Source organism: Colossoma macropomum, unplaced genomic scaffold, assembly GCF_904425465.1.
Source record: "Colossoma macropomum unplaced genomic scaffold, Colossoma_macropomum, whole genome shotgun sequence".
Classification (NCBI taxonomy): domain Eukaryota; kingdom Metazoa; phylum Chordata; class Actinopteri; order Characiformes; family Serrasalmidae; genus Colossoma; species Colossoma macropomum.
In genome coordinates this window covers 25,509,131-25,532,434 of record NW_023494799.1, presented here as the reverse complement: position 1 = coordinate 25,532,434, position 23,304 = coordinate 25,509,131, and the positions used below count along the sequence as shown (strand labels likewise).

The window sequence follows — 23,304 nt, the reverse complement described above, 5'->3', positions numbered from 1 at the left end:
CCATTAACGTTAAGCCAATTTCCACTAGAAAGCAAAACCATAAGGTTTCAATCCTAATGGTTCTAATGGTCTTTTTTCAGCATGGATGTTATCTAAATGACCGTCCAATATCATCACGTAGACCAAAAAGGCGTTGTCCCACGGTAAAGTCGTCGCTTTTAGCTGTTTTGAAATCTTTTGCTTCACAAAACAGCGAGCATTTCTGAGCCTCAACTTTAAACCACACAAAAGCATGTAGCTGTATTTAACACAGGCGTTTGGGAAGCCGACCACATGACGTCACTTCGGCTAGGCGAAAATCTCAGGAATCGCGTCCGTTGTTTTTTTTCCACCCGTATTTGGGGAAAGTCCCGCCCCCTTTGAACTGCGATTGGCTATTAGCGGCTCTCCTCCCGCGCTGTGATTGGTTAGTAGAGCACACTCGCAAGTAGTCTGCCAACACCAGCGAGAGAAGGCGGGAGCTGTCGGAATACGGGCGTGAAATAGAAGATGGAGACTGGAACAACAGTAAGTTGGGAAGTTTATGAACATTAAATCAAAAAGAAAGAATGAGAGGGTTTACGATTTGGGGTGGCACCCTTTAAACCATTTATTCATTTAGGGAGATTCGGTGTAAAAAGTGGAGCATTTCATGAGGTTAAATTAAACGCTAAAACAAAGATCTTTTTGTTTTCTTCTCCAGCTTGCTAGCGGGTTTTCGCGAGCTAATGTTGATCGACGTAGCATTAGAGATAACAAAGTTTTATTTTTACATCAAAGTAGACAAAACTTATTAAACAGCGAAAGAATTCCCTCACGCAAGCGTATAACTTACAACGAGACTAGAGTTGGCTTCCTATTCGTCAGCTTGTTGTTCCAAGTTTCCCGTTCCACCTTAAATGGTGCAACAGTTAAATTCTGGAGCATGAGGCGGCAGAATGCAACCGCTGCACCATTTAAGGCGGAACGGGAAAATTGGAACAACAAGCTGACTTCAGCTTCGTAAACTTAAAAGTACAAAAAGCTAAATTAGCCGAAGTAACTAGTTAGTTAGCCACCTTGGAAATTACGTTATCCCAAAGCTCCAGTTTACAGGCTATAAATCAACGTTTAATACAGTAGTCTGCATTAGTAAGCACAGAATAACAGAATGCGTATAAACGGTATGTAAAACTTGCATGCATTGTATAATACTTTACTATACAATACTATTACTGTTGTATAATGTAGCGTGCTTTTCATATCATGTCTTTCTAGACATTTTGCTCCCTGTATACACACACACACACACACACACACACACACACATACATATATATATATAAATATATAAATATATACAATTACACTTTAAAAGTATATATTTATATAGATTATCTGTAGTTAGAACATTTTTGGCTTATACTAACTACTGTCTTTTGTTGTATTTTATACTGCTGGACTACTGAAGTCTTATCTAGACATAAAGATATCTGTTAGTGTGGTTTTGTATGAGCTAAGTTTCAAGTTGTCTCTTGTGTAAACATTTTTTGTAACTAAATTTCTTTTTTTCTTTTGTTCTTTCTTTCTTTCTTTTTTCTTTTGGATAGTCATCTTGAAATGACCACAGCCATGCCACGGCTCTTCAGAGGTATTGTGGACTTTTAGTCGGCTTTGTCATGTCTCCAAAAGTGGCCAGCCAGGGTAAAGCAGAGGACACTGCGGTGCAGGTGGCAGTGCGAGTGCGTCCACTGCTCCCTAAAGAGGTCCTGCACAACCACGAGAGCTGCATCACTACCCACCCTGAGGACAGGAGGGTTACTCTTGGCCACGATCGCCACTTCTACTTTGACTTTGTCTTCGAAGAGAGCTCTGCTCAGGAAGAGGTTTACACAGGATGTGTCCAGCCCCTTATCGAGGCCTTCTTCCAGGGTTTTAATGCCACTGTGTTTGCGTATGGTCAGACGGGCTCCGGCAAAACCTACACGATTGGGGAGGCTAACATTTGTGAGGATTTTTTTTTTTATCTGATACTATAATTCTTCAAAGTGGGGCTGTGAAAGAAGTAAGTTTGAATTTATGTGGTTGAAATGTGTGCATCATTTCCACATGAATAAAATATATTCAATTATCAGTTATTGCTAAGAATAAGTAAACTGAAAGACAAAATTATGTGGAAAAGTGCACATTTCAATCAGGAAATTCACTGCATTGGAGCATTGCATGGCCTCTTTTTATGACAGATGTCACAAAAGACCACAATGTGTTGCGTAGAGCAGATGATTGCTATAAAATATACATTTGTGTCCTGAACAGGCCTATTTTAACTGCTTCACAAGCAAATATAAAGTAAGTCATGTCTGAATTACATCTTGTTCAATCCTGCTTGAAAGTAATCACAGCCTTGTGTAAATGGAGCGTGACGTGCTTGAGGGTGTTTTAGTTTATTGTTGCCAGTCTTACCTTATCAAAGTTTCTCATGACAGCTACAGATTTTCTGAGCTGTATCAAGGCCAGTGATTTTTCTGGGTTAGAAGAGGCTTTGCCTGCATCTTGTTAAAATCTTCCTATGAGTTCACACACATTTGAGATGCCAACAACACTTCCCCCGGTGCAGCTGTCACTGCTCGAAAGCACAGCCCCTCTTGCCATCTGAGATCGTGCTTTTTTGGCATTTGGCTGTGGAGAGCTATTACTAACCCACTGCTGCTTTTTGGCTGCAGCCTCCTTCAGAGATGATGAACAAGGGATCATTCCCAGAGCTGTGGCTGAGATCTTCAAGCTACTGGACGAGAATGACCTCACTGACTTCTCCGTCAGAGTGTCCTACCTTGAGGTTTACAAAGAGATCTTCAGAGACCTTTTGGAGGTTGAGACGGCAAGCAAGGACATTCATATCCGGGAAGACGACAAAGGCAACATAGGTGAGGAGCTTGAGTTTTTGTCATGTTGGGATAACTTCAGTGTTCCCTGTGGAAGCAGTTAAGCCAAAGGGCATTCTGTTTGATTGCAAAATAGATATTCATGCACAGTTATTAATATTAGAGTGTGTAAAATACTCAATAAAAAATATAAGCAAGATGTCAGATTGCGTAAAAACCTAAACAGCACTGATAAGACAAATTCATCAGTTATTGTGATTAGCTTGCTTAACAAGTTTCGTCACTGAAATATTAATTTCACTTCCTTCAGTATAATATAAAATTATTAGTATATATAAAATAGGCAGCATTTCTTTACATTTATAAGCACCAGTACCTTCACTTTCAGTCCACATGCTGTAAATATGAGACACAAAAAAACATAAGCACCCTCATCATGTTTAATCACAACATAAGGACACACTGCCCCAATGTTTTGACATATGAAGGACTTTAAAGCTCATGCAATAAGTGGAACTTGTTTATAGATGCATTTATGGGCTTTCGAGTGCAGTGCATCCATGTCATTGAAGATGATGCAGGCAGCTAGCATTTCCTGACAAATATCCAATAAATATATCTCAAATTAGCCATTAGACACTAACCAAGCATCTGTGCTTTTTTTAGAACCAGAATCAGAATTATTGGCCAAGTAATTTCAAACATACAAGTAATTTATTTTTGGTTACACAGTAGCTCACAGTTACACAGTATTTGGCAATAGAAGTGTCACACTTATGCAGTAACATAAACATCAATACCCGAGTTCTACCCCACATGCGCACTGTCACACACACATGCAAACATCTATACCTGTAGACATTCATGTAAATACACATTTTAGAATAAAACACGTATGTAAAATGCAAAATACAGCAGCCAAATAGATGACAGCAGTACTGAATAAGATTAAAAAGAATACAATAAAATAAAAGTACAAAATGTGCATTTATTAACTCATCATGCTTATTTGCAAAAATTCATCATGAGTGTAATAGCATGAAGAGCTTTTCTAGAGTTTGGTTGTTTTAACCCTCATTTGGGGGGAAGTGCTTGCCTGAGGGGAGGAGCTGAAACTGGATGTGACCTGGATGTGATCATCAGCAGTGATTTTCTCTGAATGCTTCCTAGTTCTGGAAGTGCACAGAGTGTGTAAACTTTTACTAATTAAGGCCAATTGTTCGTGAAGATACAGGAGTATCTTTTGTGAATATGTATTGTATTGGTTTGTGAACTCAGTGGTCACACTAGAGCAGAGGTCGGCAACCCAAATGTTAAGAAGAGCCGTTTTGTCCTTTCAACAAAAATCAAACAACCTTGGGAGCCACAACATTTTATGCCCATTTAAACAGCTCGACTGTAAATATGTCTCAGTATGTTCTAATATACTAGTATAGATAAGAGAATATCATATAAATGAAAACACAGACTTACTTTGCTCTGCTTTAAGCTTTAGCTCAGTTATAGCTGCTTTTTTCGCATCTCCACCAGGAAACTTTTCCTCAAAAGTAGAATAATTTTGTTTAAAACATCTCTCAACATTCGACTTTTTGTGAAGCTGAAGTCAGTTTCTCATTCTCCAGCTTCTTGTTTGAAGTCGTGCAGATGAAGTCAGTTTCTCGTTTGAATTTTCCTGTTTCTCTTTAAATGGTGCTGCAGTTATATTCTGGCGCCTCAGGCACCATTTAAGGTTGAATGGGAAAATTCGAACAAGAAGCTGACTTCATCTTTGCTTAGTGACTTTTTAGTGTTTGACAGTTTCCTCGTTGCAGTTTGATTTTGCAAGAATTTTGCATAACTGTTTAAATTATTTTGCCTCAAATGATAAAGGAAAGAAAAGTCAATCAGTTTGTGCAGTTGGTAACCTCATGTGATCAAAGCTGATATTACCGAGCAAACAGAAGCAGCCCAGTTATCAGCCATGACAGACATGCACAAACACAAGATCTGACTGTAAACTAACTTGTAATGCTCAGTTCATTTCATTCATTTGAGATGTAGCCTTATAATCCACACATTTTTTTTTGTTTACTTTTATTATCATCAGCCATAATTACACTCAATGTTGCCAAACACGTGTGCGATGTGAAACAGGTCTTGCACTTTTGTTTATATTATTTTTTTTTTTTATTTGTTTTACGTTGTTTTCAGAAAATGAATTTAGCCAGTTATCCCTTCAACAAGCACTTTTGTTTTTTGGGACAACAGTTGGAATTCCAAAAAAAAATTGGGGAATTAAGAATAAATAAACAAATTAATGCAAGAATTATGTTAGCATTTCTTTTCTAATTCTGTATTGGGAATGTATCGTGATGCAGAAACATATAACAAATATATGTGCATGTTGTATTGTGGAATTTGCATATCATTACAGCCCTAGTGCTATTTCAGGTTAGATTTTTTCCCCAATTTACAATCCAGCATTTTCTGCAGAAATCCATCCCATACAAATACCTATTAAGACTGCTTCTCGAACTCTGTATCAGACATCATGAATCCGGTATATGATTTAAAATTATTGGTACAAGGACTCGCCCAAAACACATTTAAACTGTTTCAGTGTGACATAGCTGACAGTAAGAACATGCAGCTGCTTCCACCTGAAATCATTTCAGAAATGTGCTGAGAGCTCTGTGAATGAATAATCCTTTAAAGTCATAGTGCTTTGCTAAGTACATACAGTAATACTTTAATCCAGCTTGCAATTTGTATTCAGCGTTCTGGGCGGTATAGATGTTATATATAACATGACCTTTCACCCTTTTCTGTTCGTAAAAACAGTGAACATGGAGTTGAATGTGGGAAAAAATATACTTGATGTGCTTTCTTGCAGTCGGTGTTTTTTATTGTAGTAAAGAAAATGCAGGATTTGTTTTCTCCAGGCCTCCCTGCTTTCCTTTTCCTACTTTCCTTTAGTGTTTTAAGTCCCTTAACTAGCAATTATATGTCATGGTAATGATATTAGCCTGTATCACCTCCCAGCCCTGCCTCTGTTAGTCAATACAGCCAGTTGTAGGCCGGTCACAGTTATCACATGATCACCTGATCACAGTTATTCAAATGGGTTGCAGTTATTTAAGATGAACGCAGTTATTTTCCACAGTTAATAGCTTGCACAGTTTTACTTTTATGTCGCAGTAAACTGAATGTGAATTGGGTGTTTTTTCATCAGTTGGGTTGAGGCAAATTAATGTAAATAAAAGAAAGCAGGAAACATTCATTGAGACATGTCTTGGGTCTTACAAAAACAAGAGTTCTGACTTAATACTCGATTCTGTAAACACCTTTAGAGGGCAGAAGCAAGTAATAATTGTTTATTTACGCTCCAGCTGTTTCCGTCTTCACTTGGGAACTTATAAGTATTGACTGCTAGGAAGCAAGATAGCTAATCATCTAGCTTGGCCGCTTTAGGCTCGTACTTTAACGATTGCATACAACAAACAAAATAGACATTGCATGGCAATCAGTAATCAAAATGTTATGATCATGACATGCCAGTTGCAGTCTGTTAACTGGCAGACTGGCTCGCTACATTCAGCGTCCAGAAAAATGGATGTGCTGCTCATCTTGGCAAATAAATGGCCCAGAGCTTAATTTATAGAAACAAATTGCATTTAAATCGCAATGTTGTTCAGAAAAATCACAATTAGATAGTTTGTTAAAATCAGTCAGCGCTAGCTATGATTCAGTCCAAAGGAATGGCACTGAGTGATACTCACAAGACAGCGTTTTTCCCCATGCTTTCCCATAGTCCTGTGTGGAGTGAAGGAGTGTGAAGTGGAAGGGCTCGATGAGGTCTTGAGCCTTTTGGAATCTGGGAACACGGCCCGGCACACAGGAGCAACCCAGATGAACCCTCACTCCAGCCGCTCTCACACCATCTTCACTGTGCTCATGGAGCAGCGGCGCGGCGGCTCGCGAGCCACCAGTGGAAGCCTGCAAATCCTTTCCTCCAAGTTCCACTTTGTGGACCTCGCCGGATCCGAGCGCATCCTCAAAACTGGTAACACTGGGGAGCGGCTCAAAGAGAGCATTCAGATAAACAGTGGACTTCTTGCACTAGGAAATGTGATCGGGGCGCTAGGAGACCCCAAGAGAAAAGGCACTCATATTCCTTATAGGGACTCCAAAATCACAAGGTATGAAGCTTTATTTATTATTTTATTTGTTTTACATGCACAAATAATAAAAAGAGATTTCTAGGAAAAAGTGGAATTCTGTGGAATTCTGTTAGATTTAGATAAGTTATTGAGGTCCATAACATAAAGCTCCACCCAGAACAGTGAATGAAAGCTAATGAATATCAGTTAACATGATCTAATTTGCATGCTTTATTAGCACTGTTAGCTTTCTTCGTTATCTGTTCCTTGAAGAAAGAATAAATTGCAGTTATTGCGCACTTTCTCTCGTTTTCACAGAATCTTAAAAGACTCTCTTGGAGGCAATGCCAAAACCCTCATGATTGCCTGCATCAGCCCCTCATCCTCAGACTTTGACGAAAGCCTCAACACTCTCAATTATGCTAAACGAGCTCGCAACATCCAGAACCGAGCGATGGTGAACTGTCGTGGAGAGCCAGATCGGGTTGAAGGCCTGGAGCTCCAGATCAAAGCTCTGAAGCGGGCTCTGGAGAACCGGCAGCGCTCAGAAACACGAATCCTCGCACGTTCAGACACCGAGCGCCGTACACGGCCCCTTGAGCCAGATGTAAGCAAGCTGCAGGCAGAAAGCGCCCACTACAGGACTTGCACAGACACAGCCTACAGGCTGCTGATGGAGCTACAAGGGGAAGGAACGCTGAACTCTGGCCAGCTGCTGAGGGTAAAGGAGTGGCTTTGTGCCGTGGAGGAGGAGCGCAGCGGCCTGACCACAGCCTCGGGGCTGGACAGCGGCATTGAGAGCAGCTCTACGGAGGATACTGCCACGCTCAAAAAGGGACGCGCACTTCTAAAGGGCCAGGTAGGCCGTCTAACAGATCCTTTACTAGTACATTTACATATATGTACAAATGAAAACAGTTCTTTTCATATGTGGTAGTATACAAAAAATATAGGAGTACTTTACTATGAAATGCTAATTTTGTTAATCATGAATTTTAGTTGGGACTACTTGAAGTGTGAACCCAACCAGCCCTCATTTTTGTAAGCATTATTGAATAAATTTGTTAAATATTCCTTTAAATAAAATGTGAAAGGAAAATAAGTACGAAATATGCAGACCTGCAAAGTAAGCTGTTCCCCAAAGATTGGGATGACCCTGACATAAAAAAAATAGCTCATTCACAAATAACTGGCACATTTCTAAGTCCCCTTATACGTTACACTTTCATTTGCAATTGCTCTGGTGTTTCAGGAACAAAATTATATGAAAGAAGAGTGGAACAGGGAGAAGGAAGACTATATTTCCCAGCTGCAAGCCCAAATCCAACAGCTAGAGCAGGAAAACACAGATTTCCTTGCTGCCCTGGAAGATGCAATGGAACAGTACAAACAGCAGGTAAGAGAACACTGATGCAGCTATGTGAGACTATATTATACCTTTAAAAAATGTAAATTGTCATCATATGTTAATGGAAGTGTAGTAGAATTTTGCATCTTAGCTTTGGTTTCCCTTTCAGAGTGACAAGCTCCAGGAGCAGCAGGATCTTATAACAGAGTTACACAGTCTACTGGCTCAGCCTGGTGGGATGGGGCTGCTGCATCTGAAACAAAGACCCCACACTGCACCCATCAACTCAGTACAACAAGCAATACTTGCCCCAGGCCATTTAACACATCTTTATAATGGTGACAGTAGCGGAAGTCCTTCACGACAGGTAGCTGATTTTTCAGATGTTGCAGTTATCTGAGTGTTACTAATATGTCCTGTTAAACCTTAACATTTGACCTTACGATTGCTTAAGATATACACCATGTATCATAAGTCATAATAGTTGTCTGCCTATAGTGCATTATTTATTCCTTTAAAATAGCATGTTCTTTGTACTATGTGTTTTCAGGCAGGCCTGGGTGCTTCAGTAGACAGCTATTCATTTTCAGAGCAGGTTCAGTGGGAGTGTGGACAAGAGGACAAGGAGCAGGAGTCCTGCGGAGGAATAGAGGACACTCCCAGCAGAGGGGGCAAAGACAAACGCAAGTATGGATGATGATCTTCAGCATGCTCCTTTCGTACATACAAGTAGAACCACTCATAGTGGCTTTTACACATAATTTTGCACATAATTTGTTTATTCAGGGTTTTCAGCGTTTGCTTTGAGGTGGTCTGAGAAGGAGATGCCAAATTATCATGAACAGTTCCCTTGGTATATTGAGGCTGTAGTAATGAATCTTGTTCATAAGTTGTTAGAATGTTGGTTGGATTTGCAAATGTAAGAAACAAGGAACATTGTTACTAGGGATGGGAGGTGAGTCAGTATAGGCTAATGTAAGCCCAATTCAGTTCTGATCTTTTATTGTCCCTTTTTACATGTGTGTTATAGTTCAAGTCGATTTTATGCTTCGACATGTGCCACCAAAATCATGTACCAAATATACTCCCATGACGTTTTCACCTACGTGTCACGACTGGTGTAAAACAAAAGCGCGGTCAAAATACTCTACTTTAGTGAATATGCCCACCTTTTCCGATTATTTCACTTAAGTAGCCCACAAAAAATATATCAGTTCAGAATCAGTACAATTGATGCATTCTTAATGCGTCAAATATAAAAGCATGTGCTTTAATTTTACTGTTGCTTTTAAAATTAAGTGGTAGCCAAATCTTCAAATGAGGAGATCAAATAGGATTTAATGTCAATATTAGACACACTATAAATGGCCAAAACAGTAGGCCTAATCAGTGTCATTACTGTGCTGTTTTACTGTAGGATTAATTGGTAGGTTATCTGATCTTAAGCATATCTTAGCATGTTTTACCTAAATTGTGTGTGTGTATTATCTGTGAAAATAAAATATCGGGTCTGGCTCAATATTTACTGATACTCAGTATTCTGATCAGATGGAGGGCAAAAAAACTGTTTAAAAATTACTGTTTAGAAATATGTGCTCTAAAGAAAGAATGTTCGAAAGATTGCAAGTTAGCTTTACTATTGTAGTATCATTTTAATAAAATGCATTAGTAGCTAATGTAAATATAGACTTAGTACCTTGTAGATTGAATTTTCACTGATAATTTCGTTTTCTTTTTGGTCTTCTACAGATGTATGAATACTACATGGTCAAAGAAAGATGCACCTTTTCAAGCATCACCTGGACGAGCTAGAGCACCTCTGTCTCAGGTGCTGGGAGCAAGCTATCCACCAGTATTACACTGCAACAGACGCACCTGTGAGTACTGAAATTGTTTACACTATCCAGATAATATCTTAAAAACTCTTGTTGACAGCCAGCTCTAACCTTTAATATGCCTTCATTTTTTGTTTCTTTTTGTGTTCATTAAAGTTAAGCAACAACCCTGTACAGCTGTTTTTACATTAATGCAATAGCTAAAAATTAAGCTTGGCTAAAATTAAGTGAAAGATAGCAGGGGGCAGTTTTGTGTACTAGTAATTTTCATTGCTTGCTAACGACATCAGCACTTTTTGGTGAAAATGTGCAAAGTATCTCCTCACCCATCTGTTTGATCTGCTCTGTGATTTGTATAGCTAACAGCAGCATAGGGGAGAGCTCAGTGCTGGAGAGTCTGAGAGGCTGTGTGTTGGAGCTGGGCTCAGAAAGGGGGCTGTTCTTGGCCCAGCAGAAGATCAGGGAGCTCTCCATCACTATCCGGATGAAGGAGGAGCTCATCAAGGAGTTGGTCAAAACAGGTAATGCTGATAATGACTATAATGATGTAAAAGGTATCTGCATGTTTTAAATGCTTAAGAAGTATAAGGCAGTTGTTCTCATTCCCAGTCCAGGAAATCCCATGTATATTTTGTGTTTCCATGATACTCAGATCATAATCATACCTTTCATGAACTAATTGTTAGACCAGAGAAGACACAAACATGTACAGGGGTCCCAGGATTGAGATCAAAACCACAGGTGATGTCTGTAAAATGACCTCTTCAGAGATAGTGCTCTGTGAATTCCTGTGGCTGAGTTTGAGTGTAATTGAGCTGAGTTCTGTAATCGTAATTGAGTTCTTTCTGATTTGCTGTTACTGTTTTCCTGAGGTGTACAGGAAACATCACATTTATCACATCAGTTTGTTAATAGTAAAGTAGTAAAGAGATGTCCTTTTCCCTCGAATGGCAGTGTAGTTTGTTTTTGCTTATGGTGTCTTGGGTTCTTGGCCTGCCTGCAGGTAAAGATGCTCAGGCCATGAACAGGCAGTACAGCCGCAAGGTGGCAGAGTTGGAGCAGGAGGCTGAACAGGCCCGGGCTGAGCTCACCGAGGCCCAGAAACAGCTGCAGGACCTGGAGGTGCAGGGCAGCCGCGATGCCGCCGACCGCTCTAAAGCCCAGGAGTGCAGGAGGAAGATTGCAGCTGCACAGAGCAAAGTGCAGGTCAGGTTGTTGCACATACTAGTGTTGGCCTTGGCAGGAGCTTTGGTAAAGTAGAGCTGTCATGTTACGCACATGCACCCTGATTGTCCCACATTTTTTTTTCAAAGTAGGAATTGTAGGTATATAACATATATACTTATTTGAGCAAATCTACTAGTAGTAATAATAATGGTAATTCTGATTCAGGGTCATAGTAGTATCATAAATACATATAGAGATTTAATAAATATTTTAGTATTCACTTAAATCCCATGTGCCAAACACAACGCCTGCGGGCTGGAACAGGCCTGCAACACAATCCTATTCAGCCCGCAAAAATATTTAAATTTTCTATTAATATTAGCCCATTTCACTATGCGCCGCACTGCAGTCCCTAGCATGCACTCCAACGTAATGTGTGCTCCAACTCTCCTACCATAAAAGCAATGTATGGGACAGCGGTTACACCTCAATTCTACACATCTCTACAGAATTCCACACCTGTCATATCACCAAACACACTAGCTGCACTTCAGCTGCAGTTCAACCACTGTAAACACCTAACGTCAGCTCAGCAGCTCAGAAATTGAGCCCAAGTCTTAATGAACTTGCAGCAAAGAAAGGATACCAGGTGTCTAGTTCAAGCAAATAGGTAGGTTTAAAAGACGGAGGTCCTGGAGACTGACAAATTTTGAATATTTCAAGTATTCATGTAATATTTCAAGGTCTACTACAAGTGCTTATATTTTACTGCTGAATTTCTATGTATTTTGTATAAACAATGGCCCGTTCAGGTTACAGTACAACATTAATTAAAAATGAAATAAAAACATAGGCGTCCTCTGGCCCACGGGTTTGTTGAGATTTTTCAGTATGGCCCTTTTAGTGGTTGAGTTTGACACCCCTGACTTAAATCAAGTAAACTTGCATTTAACTGTAGAATTATATAGGATTCTTGTTGTGATAGTAGTGGTGTTTCTGCTGAATGCAAGTGAAGTTATTGCAAGTGAAGCACTGGCAAAGTATTCCCTTTATTAATGCTGACACTGTATCTAATGCTACACCCTGAATGAATCCACAGAGGCAAATATAAAAGAGAAATGACTAAATTAATCATAGCAAACTTACAACCATGTCTGCTTAGTGTGCAGCGTTCTTACGGTAGTTTGAGGTCCCTTTTTTTTGTTTTGATGCAAAAACGCAGTTAACTGCACAGTTTTAATTTGCCATCCATGCTTGCAGGTGTTGAAGCAGAGACAGCGGGACACTGCGCAGCTGGCCTCTCTGTCTGTGCAGAGCGAGCGGCGTGTACAGGAGCTGGAGAGAAGTGTGCAGAGCCTGCGGCAGCAGCAAGACCAGCTACATCGGCGTCTGCGAGAGGAGAGCCAACAGAAGAGGCGGCTGGAGAGTGAGATGCAGCGAGGAAAACACCGCGTGAAGGTGAGAACACCCCATGGGATTTTTCAGTCCAGTATGTTGTATGTATGTAATGCATGTTTCTAATGCAGTGTACATTAGGTAGAGGTGTAAATCTCTGACCACACAAGGATTTGATACAGTTATTACTGTTTAGAAAAAGGGTCAGTGCATGTGTAATCTCATTTTTCAATTGTTTTGATAAGATTAGAATTATTTTTAAAAATGCAGTGAATACACAGATATGCTCCATTTTGCAACATATACTTTGCCTTTTGTATGTAACATTAATATCTTAATTAAAAATAACATTTGATCGCAAAAAACAATGCACCAAACTTTTATTTTATGGCCAAACACTTTGAATTGAATCAATTATAGTTGTTATGTTTCAGAATTGATGCAGCTGAATTGCTGCTTTCAGACTAATGTATTATGATGGATCATTACATGTTTACACTCGTATTAATAAGCATAAAAGTTTTTTTGTTCATTTATGGAATTTTTTACTTCTCTGTGTTTAGGAGTTAGAGATAAAGAACGAGCAGCAGCAGAAGATCCTGCGGATTAAAACAGAGGAAATTGCTGCCTTCCAGCGGCAGAGGAGAAGTGGCAGTAACGGCTCTGTCATCTCACTAGAGGAACAGCAGGTACAGGCCTGACCACAGCCTTATCAAAACTAAAATAAAATCTTTATTGAAACCTGCCTTAAATCTAGTGCCAAATTATTTATAATTGTTAGACTTGGTATTTGTAGTTTTAGGGCATCTTTCGGCTTGTTTCAGCATGTTTTAGGATCGGACTCAGAGCATGCATTGACTGGTATTTAAGCTTGTGTTTTGATAGAGGTTGTTGCACTCTATGTAGTGAACATGTTTAGTCATGTTTGCCAGTGTGCACTTCCCTCACTGGAGCAGCAGAAGTTTGAATAAAATTGCAACTCATAATTCAAACTACTGCACTTTGTTTTAAACAGTGTTATCAATTTTCTTCTGTGCAGAAGATCGAAGAGCAGAAACGCTGGTTGGATGAGGAAATGGAGAAGGTCCTGGAGCAGAGGAGAAGTCTGGAGGACCTGGAGGGGGAGTTAACCAAGAGAGAGGAAATCCTGGCCAAAAAGGAGGCATTGCTCCTGGAGCGCAGCGGCCTGGAGACGAAACGCCTCCGTTCTAGCCAGGTCTGTGAGACCAGCTCTGCCATCCATTGTTTCACAATGTTTTGTGTTTCGTATAACACAGCATTCAGTTAAATTCTACATGAAAAGTCTGCAGAAACATTCTTTGTCAAGCTTTTCTTCTTTCAGTAAGGCAGTATGCTCGGCAACCTTACTTCACAGTAGGTATACCAAAGGCTGACAGATACATGCCGGGTCTAGTGTTGTGGTCTGAGGTCCAATGCACTCATTTTCCCTGACAGGCTCTGAGTAAAGACTTGTTGACGCTGACGAGTCGTATTGAATCTCTGGAGAGGGAGCTGAGTGAGCGGAACGGTCTGCTGCGCAGCAGCAGCGCACAGGACTCTCAGCAGATCCGGCAGGAGATCTCAAACCTGCGGCAGGAAAAAGAGCAACTCCTTAAACAGAGAGTGGAGCTGGACGACAAACTGCGTCAGGGGAACCTGCTCTCTCCTGAGGTGGGTTGAAAGCATGATGTCCCCGACAAAGATCGACAAACAGATTGACAGACAGACAGGAAGACGTTATTGATCCCTAAGATGACATTTGGTTGCTGGCACAAACTGCTGGACTATATGTGCATATAATAAATACATATTATAACTAGGGATGTGCTAGTCCTGAATATGTGTGGCTTGTTCCATTCATTTATTCTTATTATTTATTACAGCCAAATGAGCTGTTGTTTTTTTTTTTTCAGATTTTTAAAATATATACTAGTAATAATATCAGTATAAATATCAGTAATATTGTTCACTTTTCAATGGGCCAGACTGACATTTTGATTTTTTAAATGAAAAAGCTGTTGTGTATTTAAATAACAAGAATCAAATAAAGTGCTACATTAAAAGTAAGAGACAGCTAGCACAATTTAGAGCAATGAGTCATGCATAATTATGCTTTTTTATTACAAGTGCAGCAGCAGCATTCAGCACAGTACAACTGCTGTGTTTGAATACCTGGCATACATTATTTATGTAATTGCAAATAATTAAACCTAGAGTTGTATGTCAAAGTTTGAATACCCCTGGTCAAATTACATGTTCTGTTGATTTTCTACGTGAAAATAAGTTCACATCCTGTATAGCAGGGTTTCTCAACCACTGGGCCGTGAACCACAAGTGGGCCAGGAAGCACCCTTTGGTGGTCCTCAGGCCCACACTGAGTCAGGGCCAAGTGATTCATAGTGGGCTGGTGATGGCACTTGTTAGAAATCTCTTTCTTTGGCACTTGTTTGACAAAAAATTGATTTGACAATGAAAAAGAAATCTAAAATGTTTTCATATGGTAAACAGTATCAATATCAGTCCTGTAACTGCAGCGTACGAAGGCAGCTTCGTCAAATTTTTTCCACTTTGTGCTGAAAACTAAATACACTTCCCTCGACATTTCAGCTCAACTTGCGAGCAGCTGGTGTCACAAATTGTGTTGTAGAAACATTCCACGTAATTTGCCACCATTCTGCCTGATTTTGGTATAAAGTGAGATTACATTAGCCTGATCTGTTGATCTTTCATGTTCACTGATAAATGGCCTGTATTGGAGGGTGTAAACACCCAAACATGGCTGTGATAAAAATTTCCCAAATATTGCATTTTTGAACGAAAACATTTTCCTGTGGGCTGTCATGCTTTCTAGTGATAAGTGGGTAGGTCTTAAGGTAGAAAAGGTTTAGAATCCCTTCTCTACAGTTCTTTTAATTTGCTGAGTTTAACATATCAGAGGGCCAGGGAGGACTTAAAATATAAAATGTGACAATGTTTGCACAGGCCATATTATATGATTTCTTGCTCAATATGTTACGTTTAGCAAATTAGAAAATGTACATTGAAATGTGCAGAGCTGTGCGATCTGTAGAGGATGTATAATTTGTGCCCAAAGATTTATACGTACACACGGTGCAAGACATCAGTGCAAAATTGCAAAATACAATAACAATATCAGACCCAAACATTTTGCATTCAGTGGTGCGTGGGATGCGAGTTACTGGAGTGTTTACTCTTTGAATCCCACAGTTTATTTATATATTTATTTATTTTTGCATTTGTATCTGTTCTTTTCTGTATTCCACTTGATGTAGTACATACTCAAGTTGCCTACACACTGTTGTGGTTATATTGTATTCTTGATAAATGTTCTGTTTAGAGCACCATTAAGAGAACCGGATGTCGTTGTCCTTGATAATCATGAATGTAAACATGCGTAATCTACGGTGAAGGTGAATCTTGGATATAACCAGAGAACAGAAAACTCTGCTGTTTTTTTTAACAGGCTTGCATTTCTCAAACAAGCTGTCATCACGTCTGTTAAACCCTCACTGTACCTTAACTGTCTTTAAGGAGGAGCGCACTCTGTTCCAGCTGGATGAGGCAATAGAGGCACTAGATGCTGCCATCGAGTACAAGAATGAGGCCATCACTCAGAGGCAGAGGCAGCTGAGGGCATCGGGAAGCATGCTCACACAGTGGGAGATGAACTTGATGGCCAAGCTCACCTACCTTTCTGCTTCTGAAACGCGTGCCCTGCTCTGCAAGTACTTTGATAAGGTCTGCACTTCTTACGTTCCTAGGACTCACTTGAATATCATTTTATCAGTGTTGTAAGAAAATCTTATAACTCATTTTTTTTACATCCATCTGAAAACACCAGGTGGCTTTACATTGTTCAATTTATAAATAATGATGTTTCCTGCATTACTTAATGAATGAATATGTGTGAAGGTGGTGTCCCTACGGGAGGAGGAGCGGAGGCTGCAGATGGCTCTGGCGGAGGTGGAGATGCGTGTGGGGGAGCAGCAGCACCTGGTGCAGTGGCTGGAGGCGGCTCTAGAGCGGCAGCAGCTGGACACGGACCGGCGGCTAACCCAACAGCAGAAAGAACACGAAAGGAACGTGCAGCTCCTGCTGCAGCAGTGCAGAGGTGGGACAGTTTCTAGTAGACTATGCCTTAGTCAGCAAAGTCAAGTATTTATTGATTTGGTTGATTGTGGGGAAAAATGTGTTGTGCCCTTATCAAAGTTCTTTATCAAAGGTCTTTACTTCTTGATTTTGCAATTACTGGTGGGCATTGGGGTGGAAATCTCTAGGCACATCACAATGTAATTTGAATTTTTCTGTTTTTGCCATTAGCTGACTTAGCCTAGTTGAATCTAAATGTAGTGTAAAAACGCACGAATACACAACCGATGTTACAAAATGTTCTTTCGCATGTTGCGTGAAATTACACATTTCCACCAGAGAGGTCCCTAATCCCCAAAACTTACATACTGTAGCTTTGAGTGATCAGTCACATTCAGGAGGTGGTGAAGCAGTGTGTGACTTTTTTCAAGCTGAAAGGAAAGCTCTAAGAGACGTCCAACCTTTAAATGTGTCCAAATGTCTCAGCTATGAGCTCATTTCAGCAGTGAAAATGAAAAAAAAAATGACTACAGATTTGGATTCTAGTGCTGGGCGATATTACCTCAAATCAATATCACGATTAATTGAACATTTTACCTCGATTACAATATTTTTCCTAAGGAAAGAGTGCATATCTTTGTGATTTTAATAATAATAATTGAAGGAAACGCATACAGATTAACTATTTATTTTTATTTACTGAATACTTTGAACAATTAAAATCAAAGCACACATCACTTGAAATGAAAATGGTTTATGAAAAAGGTCAAATTTTAGTTTTAATGTAAAAAAGCAGGTTCCTTAAAGAAGTAGAAAATAAAAAACTTGCATTTCCTACAAACAAAATAATTTAAACATTGCCATATGGAAAGTAGAAAATAACTTGGATCTCTTGTATATATATATATATATATATATATATATATATATATATATATATATATATATATATATATATATATATATATAATTTTAAGTGTTTAATGCCACGTGAAAAGTTTAAATATAGTGCAAAGGATGGGTCCATCGTCCTGCTTGACCAGAGATCAGATGTGGCTGGAAGTGCTGAACAGGTTTCAGTTCAGCTATTTTTTACATGTTTTGTACGAGTTGGGCACCATGGTTTGGGGAAAAACATTTTTGCGATGGTGCAGTGTATCTTCTCACGAGGGTTTGAACTGGTGTAGTAGGAAATGGCATCAGTTATTTTTTTCCATCTTCCTGAATCTTGCGTAGCATTCGTAAGTGCTTGTGTTATTGACAGCTGCTTTGCGCTTGTCAGTCTCTCTATTTGTTTGAGCCATGCACTGTTCATATTTGGTAACGTGATTGGGCTCTAAGTGTTGAAGATTGGTGGTATTACCTTTTGGTCGCTGAAACAGTTTTTCTGCAGTGTTTACATTTGACTTCTTTTTGTTCGGTGCCGTCTTCAAATAAAGCCAAAATGTGTCCAAACGATGGGCAAGGCATTTTTCTTTGGTAGAAGCTACTTGAGTTGCTCAGTTGGCTCGGTGTGTGAGCTTCCATGTGGCATGGGGCGGAGTCACGTGACTACATGCGCGGTAGTATGTTTTTAAGGGGACAGTACATGAACACACAAGCTGCGTTCCAAAGCCTAGGCTGCAGCCTAGGCCTTGGTTGGACTGTCCTATGAAGACTCATTCTTAGTGGCCTATTGGTCACACGAATGGAACAGTCCTATTGAGGCTGCATGGTGATGTCACCAGAAAGGTCTTGCAATTGCGCCGGGAAACTTGTGAGGGAACTGGTGAGAGAAAATATAGCCTGTTGCATTGTGTGTGTTGCTATGGCAGCTAATATGCCAACAAGCTTATGTAGTGCAATAAACTACAAATATGTATGATAAAAATACGATATATGGACGAATGCTTTAATTAATCATTTTACACTTTACAAGGTCATGAAGACGACTTCAAGGACGTGAACAACTTACGTTTTAAAATAAGCTCCGCTCCATTGGCTTCGTTTTCCACCATTTTCGTGATGCTATTTTTTTTTTTTCTTCGTGTCTGGAGGGATACATCAGTTGTGTCATTGAATGTAGTATGAATTTTTAGGCCTTATACGAAGAGTTTTTCACATGGGAACAACTTTCTATGATGTAGCGGCTAAGAAATGCAGCCTACCTGCAGCGTAGGCTTTGGAACACAGCTACAGGGTGGGGAAAGGATTAACAGAATAAAAAAAAAAAAAGTATTGACAGAATTTAAAAAACAAATTGGAATAACTGACATGGGCAAGATTACGTTGGTTAGAGGTTCAAAAGTCAGTTTAGATTAATTTTCGAACATCTAAATCAGATGTTTTTTAATCTCAAACTATCAATAAAACTATACAATACCTGTCATCAGTTTGAATTACATGAGGGTAGTGAGTACTGAACAGAAATTGTTTGCAGCGTCTGAACAGTTTTCAGGTTCAGAATAAAAAGCTAGTGACAGTGGCCACTCATTGGGTTCAGTTCAGGTATGAAATCAGGTATGAAATCAATCATCATGAGTATAGAACAGTGATTGTCAAACTATTTTAGTGTATTTCCAAAGTAGCATTTAAAACGCACCCTAGTTTACTCACTGCTGTCCATCTTTCTGTTAGCATCTCTCTCATAGTGCACAAAAAACATTCTTTGAATAAATGAATGAGTAGTTCTGTTTGAGGACCCTGAAAACTCAGTAGATGTCATTAAGCAGAAGATGTGAAGAAGCTCCAAAGAAACCTGTTGTTGATGTAAGAGAAGAAACAAGTCTTACTGTATTTTTCTGACCACAGATCAAATGGATGAAGGTCTGGCTGGTAGGCAGCGGCAGTATGAGGGCTTGATCCACAACCTCAGCAAAGAGCTGAACATGTGCAAGGCAGCCAATCAGGAGCTCAGCAATAAAATAAAGGACATGTGTGGACCGACAGGCCAGTCTGGAGATCAGAGCAAGGGTGAGTGATTAGTTAGGAGTGACAGTGACTGTATTCTGTATACATTTTTGTGAAGCTCCCTTTAAACAGATGAATTATTTGCACCGTAGGTGGAGCAGAGAGGGTTCAGTGCAAAGGAACTGGAGACAGTGCAAAGTGCACTCCTGAACCTGACAGAGTGCACAAATCAAGGGAGGAAATGCGGGAGTTGGTGCATGCGCCCCTGCCTCCCACATGGAGGCGCTCTTCCCTCCCCACAGAAGACCAGCATGGCATGGAGGAGCTCCGACAAAGGGCAGCATGTGAGCTTCCAGCCAACAGAATCGTCCAGCCTGCTATGAACACTGCACATTGGAGTGGGACAGCCTCATTGTCTCTAAACAAACCGCGGAGAGAATTCCGGAGATCAAGCCTAAACACAGGACCCATTGGTTCAAATTCTGCCATTATTGATGTTCGGAAAAATCCTGTATAGGAAATTCTTTCTTTGGACAGCCGTTTACTTTTAATACTATTCCTCATGCATTCATTAAACTGTCTGTCTAGTGTATTTTCAGTGGTAAATTACAATGAACAATTAATAAGATGTTGTTACATGTTCACATTTTTGTACAGGATAAAAGCACTTTTTTATAGAGTGTCAAAGTTCTTTGACAACTTGTCCAGCAGCACTCCTGTGTCTGATCCACTCATACCAGCACAACACACACTAACACACCACCACCATATCAGTGTCACTATATAAATGATATATGTAAATAATACCTGCTCTGTGGGGGTCCTGACTATTGAAGAACAAGGTGAAATGGGGCTAACAAAGTATGCAGAGAAACAGATGGACTACAGTCTGTAATTGTAGAACTACAAAGTTCACCTGTATAGTAAGTGGAGCTGATAAAATGGACAATGAGTGTAGAAACAAGGAGGTGGGACAAAATGTAATGGACTTTGTCCCCCTTTAAATGTCTTCTGTTTAAAGGGGATTCGTCATTATAACTTTGACTAAAGAATGGTGTAAAAAGAGATTTTTACTGTTTTGTTATCTAAAATCTGATTTTATTTCAGTATCACAACGAGAAAGTTGTTCTATTGTGCCATTCATGTGATGGATCTCTGATGGATCATAATTGACGCCTTTGTTTTGACTGCGGCCATCACACCGAAAACTGAACTATACCGGCGGAAATAATGTATGGACTGTTGCAGTAGTAAAGTTCATTAACTTTATTTTTGATCTGTGTAAACATTATAAAGCAGTATTTAATTCAGGAACTCTTGATTTTGTATGTACACCTTTCTGATTACCACCACTTTGCTAATGCAAATTTTTGCACATTATGAGCTTTCAGGTTTTGAAGGGGTATTCCACCAGTTTTTCAAAAATTCTGTAAACTTGCATCATTAAGATGTAAACAATGTCGGTCAGAGTGGTTCAATGCTAAATGCGCTGTTCTAGAGAACCAATTCAGAATTGTTCACAGTGGTGGTGACAGGAACCAGATGTCTAAACTGTTTAATGCCTTTAAAAAACCCTTGAAGAAAGTGAACACATGAAATGGCTAAGAAGACACTGCCTGATGCCTGAGACAATGTTTTACAGCGTTTTGAGCGAAGGTTTTGGCCTGAAATGTGCCAAACATATTTTTTCCAGATTTACTACTATTTTACCACTAACAACAGTGCATATAAAACTCAGAAAACTCGTGTAGGTTCACTGGTGGTTTTGTACAGTAAATAAAATGACTATATTTGCTTTGTACACATTGTGGTCCCTGGGTCCTACCACCACTGTAAAGAAATCTGAGTATGCAGATTAATCTGCAAATGAACCATTTTACATCAAACTACTCTAAATGACTGTTTATATCTCAACCCCTGAATTATGAGGAGATTTTGAAAAATCGGCGCATTTCCCCTTTAAATCAGCTCGTTTCACTGGAAGTGAAACACTAATATAAGAAAGCGCGTTATGGATTGAATTTTCACGTTGTCATTTAAAAGGTTTAAAAAAAAAAACCTATATAATAAGAAAAGATTTCGAGCCAGCCAGGAGTCGAACCTAGAATCTTCTGATCCGTAGTCAGACGCGTTATCCATTGCGCCACTGGCCCGATGAATCATAGAGTCGACACTGTGGTACATGAATCAAACGAAAGAGGTTTGTGCCGGTGTTGTTTTTCACAATAAGGGCCCCTGAAAAACAACTACAGAGCACAAATGCGTGTCTGGCTAAAATAAACGTTGTTTTTATTCAGTTTTGGCAACATGTCTAAGATTAATTACACTGCCGTGTTCGTCGGTCGAGGTTATACGTTAGAGTGAATTAAAGGGGAATTCCACCGATCTTTTAAAATTTCTGCATAATTCAGTGGTTGAGATATAAACAAAGTCATTCAGTACAGTTTGATGTGAAATAATTAATTAATTAATCAAGGTGACTATTCATAACGATTTCATATTATTATATTCTGTGAGGGAGCTTTTAGAGGTGGACGCCTGGTTCCTGTCACAACTGTGAACAAGTCTGGCTCCATAGCTACGTTTCTTTAGAACGGAGCATTTCACACCAAACCACTCTGAATATCTTTTTTGGCATGTTAACCCTTTCATTATGCAGAAATACTGAAAAATAGTTCCCCTTTTAAAGAACTTTCCCGAGTATTGTCAATATCAGTAACGCTTGCTCTGTTTTCACAACATTAGCTAGATTTTCCTCCGTTTACAGGTGTTACGGTAAATTAATTTCCCCCTGTTTCCCCTCATTGCGCTTGTCGACATCATGGCGTCTTCAGTCGACGCTGCCCTGCGGGGCTTAGATATTTCGTCCTGTTTCTCGCGGTAAGCGAATTGTCACGTTGTTTGTAAAATGACGTATAGTTAAACACGTTTTAAAGTATGAAATGTGTTAGCAGATTTTTTAATGCTCAAATACTGCGCGGGTTATCTTGCTAATGCTAGCTTTGGCCCCGTTTTCAACTAACTTACTCCGAGTAACTGTATTTTCTGTATACTCAGTGTAAGTAAGGGTGGTATAACATGAATAAAAGTTACTGAGTGAAATGAACATGCACAGAAATAGATTATCAGCATCATTGTTGTACATTAAATGCACTCCAGATGCAATATACAATTCTCAGGCTCTGGTTAAAGATATTCCCCCTGTATTCTCAGTGTAAAGGTGGCGTAATATGACTAAACGTTACTGTAAAGACATTAGTACCATAACAGTAAGACTTCAGCTTTAAAGACTATAGGGAAACCAAACTCCTAGGTGCACTTAAGTAAGTAGTCTAACAATAATAACACAGACTAATTACTGTGCTGTGTAATGCAGTTTATTTATTTCAGCAACAAATGTTTCAAATCTATTTACACAACTTAGCGAGAAGTTAGGGAAACCAAACTCCTAGGTGCACTTAAGTAAGTAGTCTAACAATAATAACACAGACTAATTACTGTGCTGTGTAATGCAGTTTATTTATTTCAGCAACAAATGTTTCAAATCTATTTACACAACTTAGCGAGACTGATGAGGATAT

The 23,304-nt window shown here is 39.5% G+C and overlaps 1 protein-coding gene and 1 non-coding gene across 3 annotated transcripts; one reads left to right on the top strand and one right to left on the bottom strand.

The window, feature by feature from the left end:
* The first annotated feature begins 453 nt into the window (after positions 1-453).
* Positions 454-21,033, top strand: kif7 (kinesin family member 7). 2 transcript variants are annotated; one of them, XM_036587035.1, is made up of 19 exons: positions 454-507; positions 1,569-1,965; positions 2,682-2,882; positions 6,631-7,018; positions 7,298-7,838; positions 8,232-8,375; positions 8,497-8,694; positions 8,878-9,014; positions 10,077-10,204; positions 10,522-10,683; positions 11,166-11,368; positions 12,590-12,787; positions 13,288-13,413; positions 13,764-13,940; positions 14,180-14,395; positions 16,277-16,483; positions 16,658-16,856; positions 19,625-19,786; positions 19,876-21,033. In XM_036587035.1, exons 2-19 carry the CDS (start codon positions 1,638-1,640, stop codon positions 20,238-20,240), a joined length of 4,080 nt encoding a protein of 1,359 aa, XP_036442928.1. In that variant the 5' UTR covers positions 454-507; positions 1,569-1,637; the 3' UTR covers positions 20,241-21,033. The 2 variants fall into 2 exon arrangements, with proteins under 2 accessions (XP_036442928.1, XP_036442929.1); XM_036587036.1 differs by lacking the exon at positions 454-507 and having other exon boundaries at positions 1,923-2,023.
* Positions 21,034-21,803: 770 nt separating this feature from the next.
* On the bottom strand, positions 21,804-21,876 carry trnar-acg. The gene has a single exon. It is a non-coding gene; the product is annotated as a tRNA-Arg (tRNA).
* Positions 21,877-23,304: the final 1,428 nt, after the last annotated feature.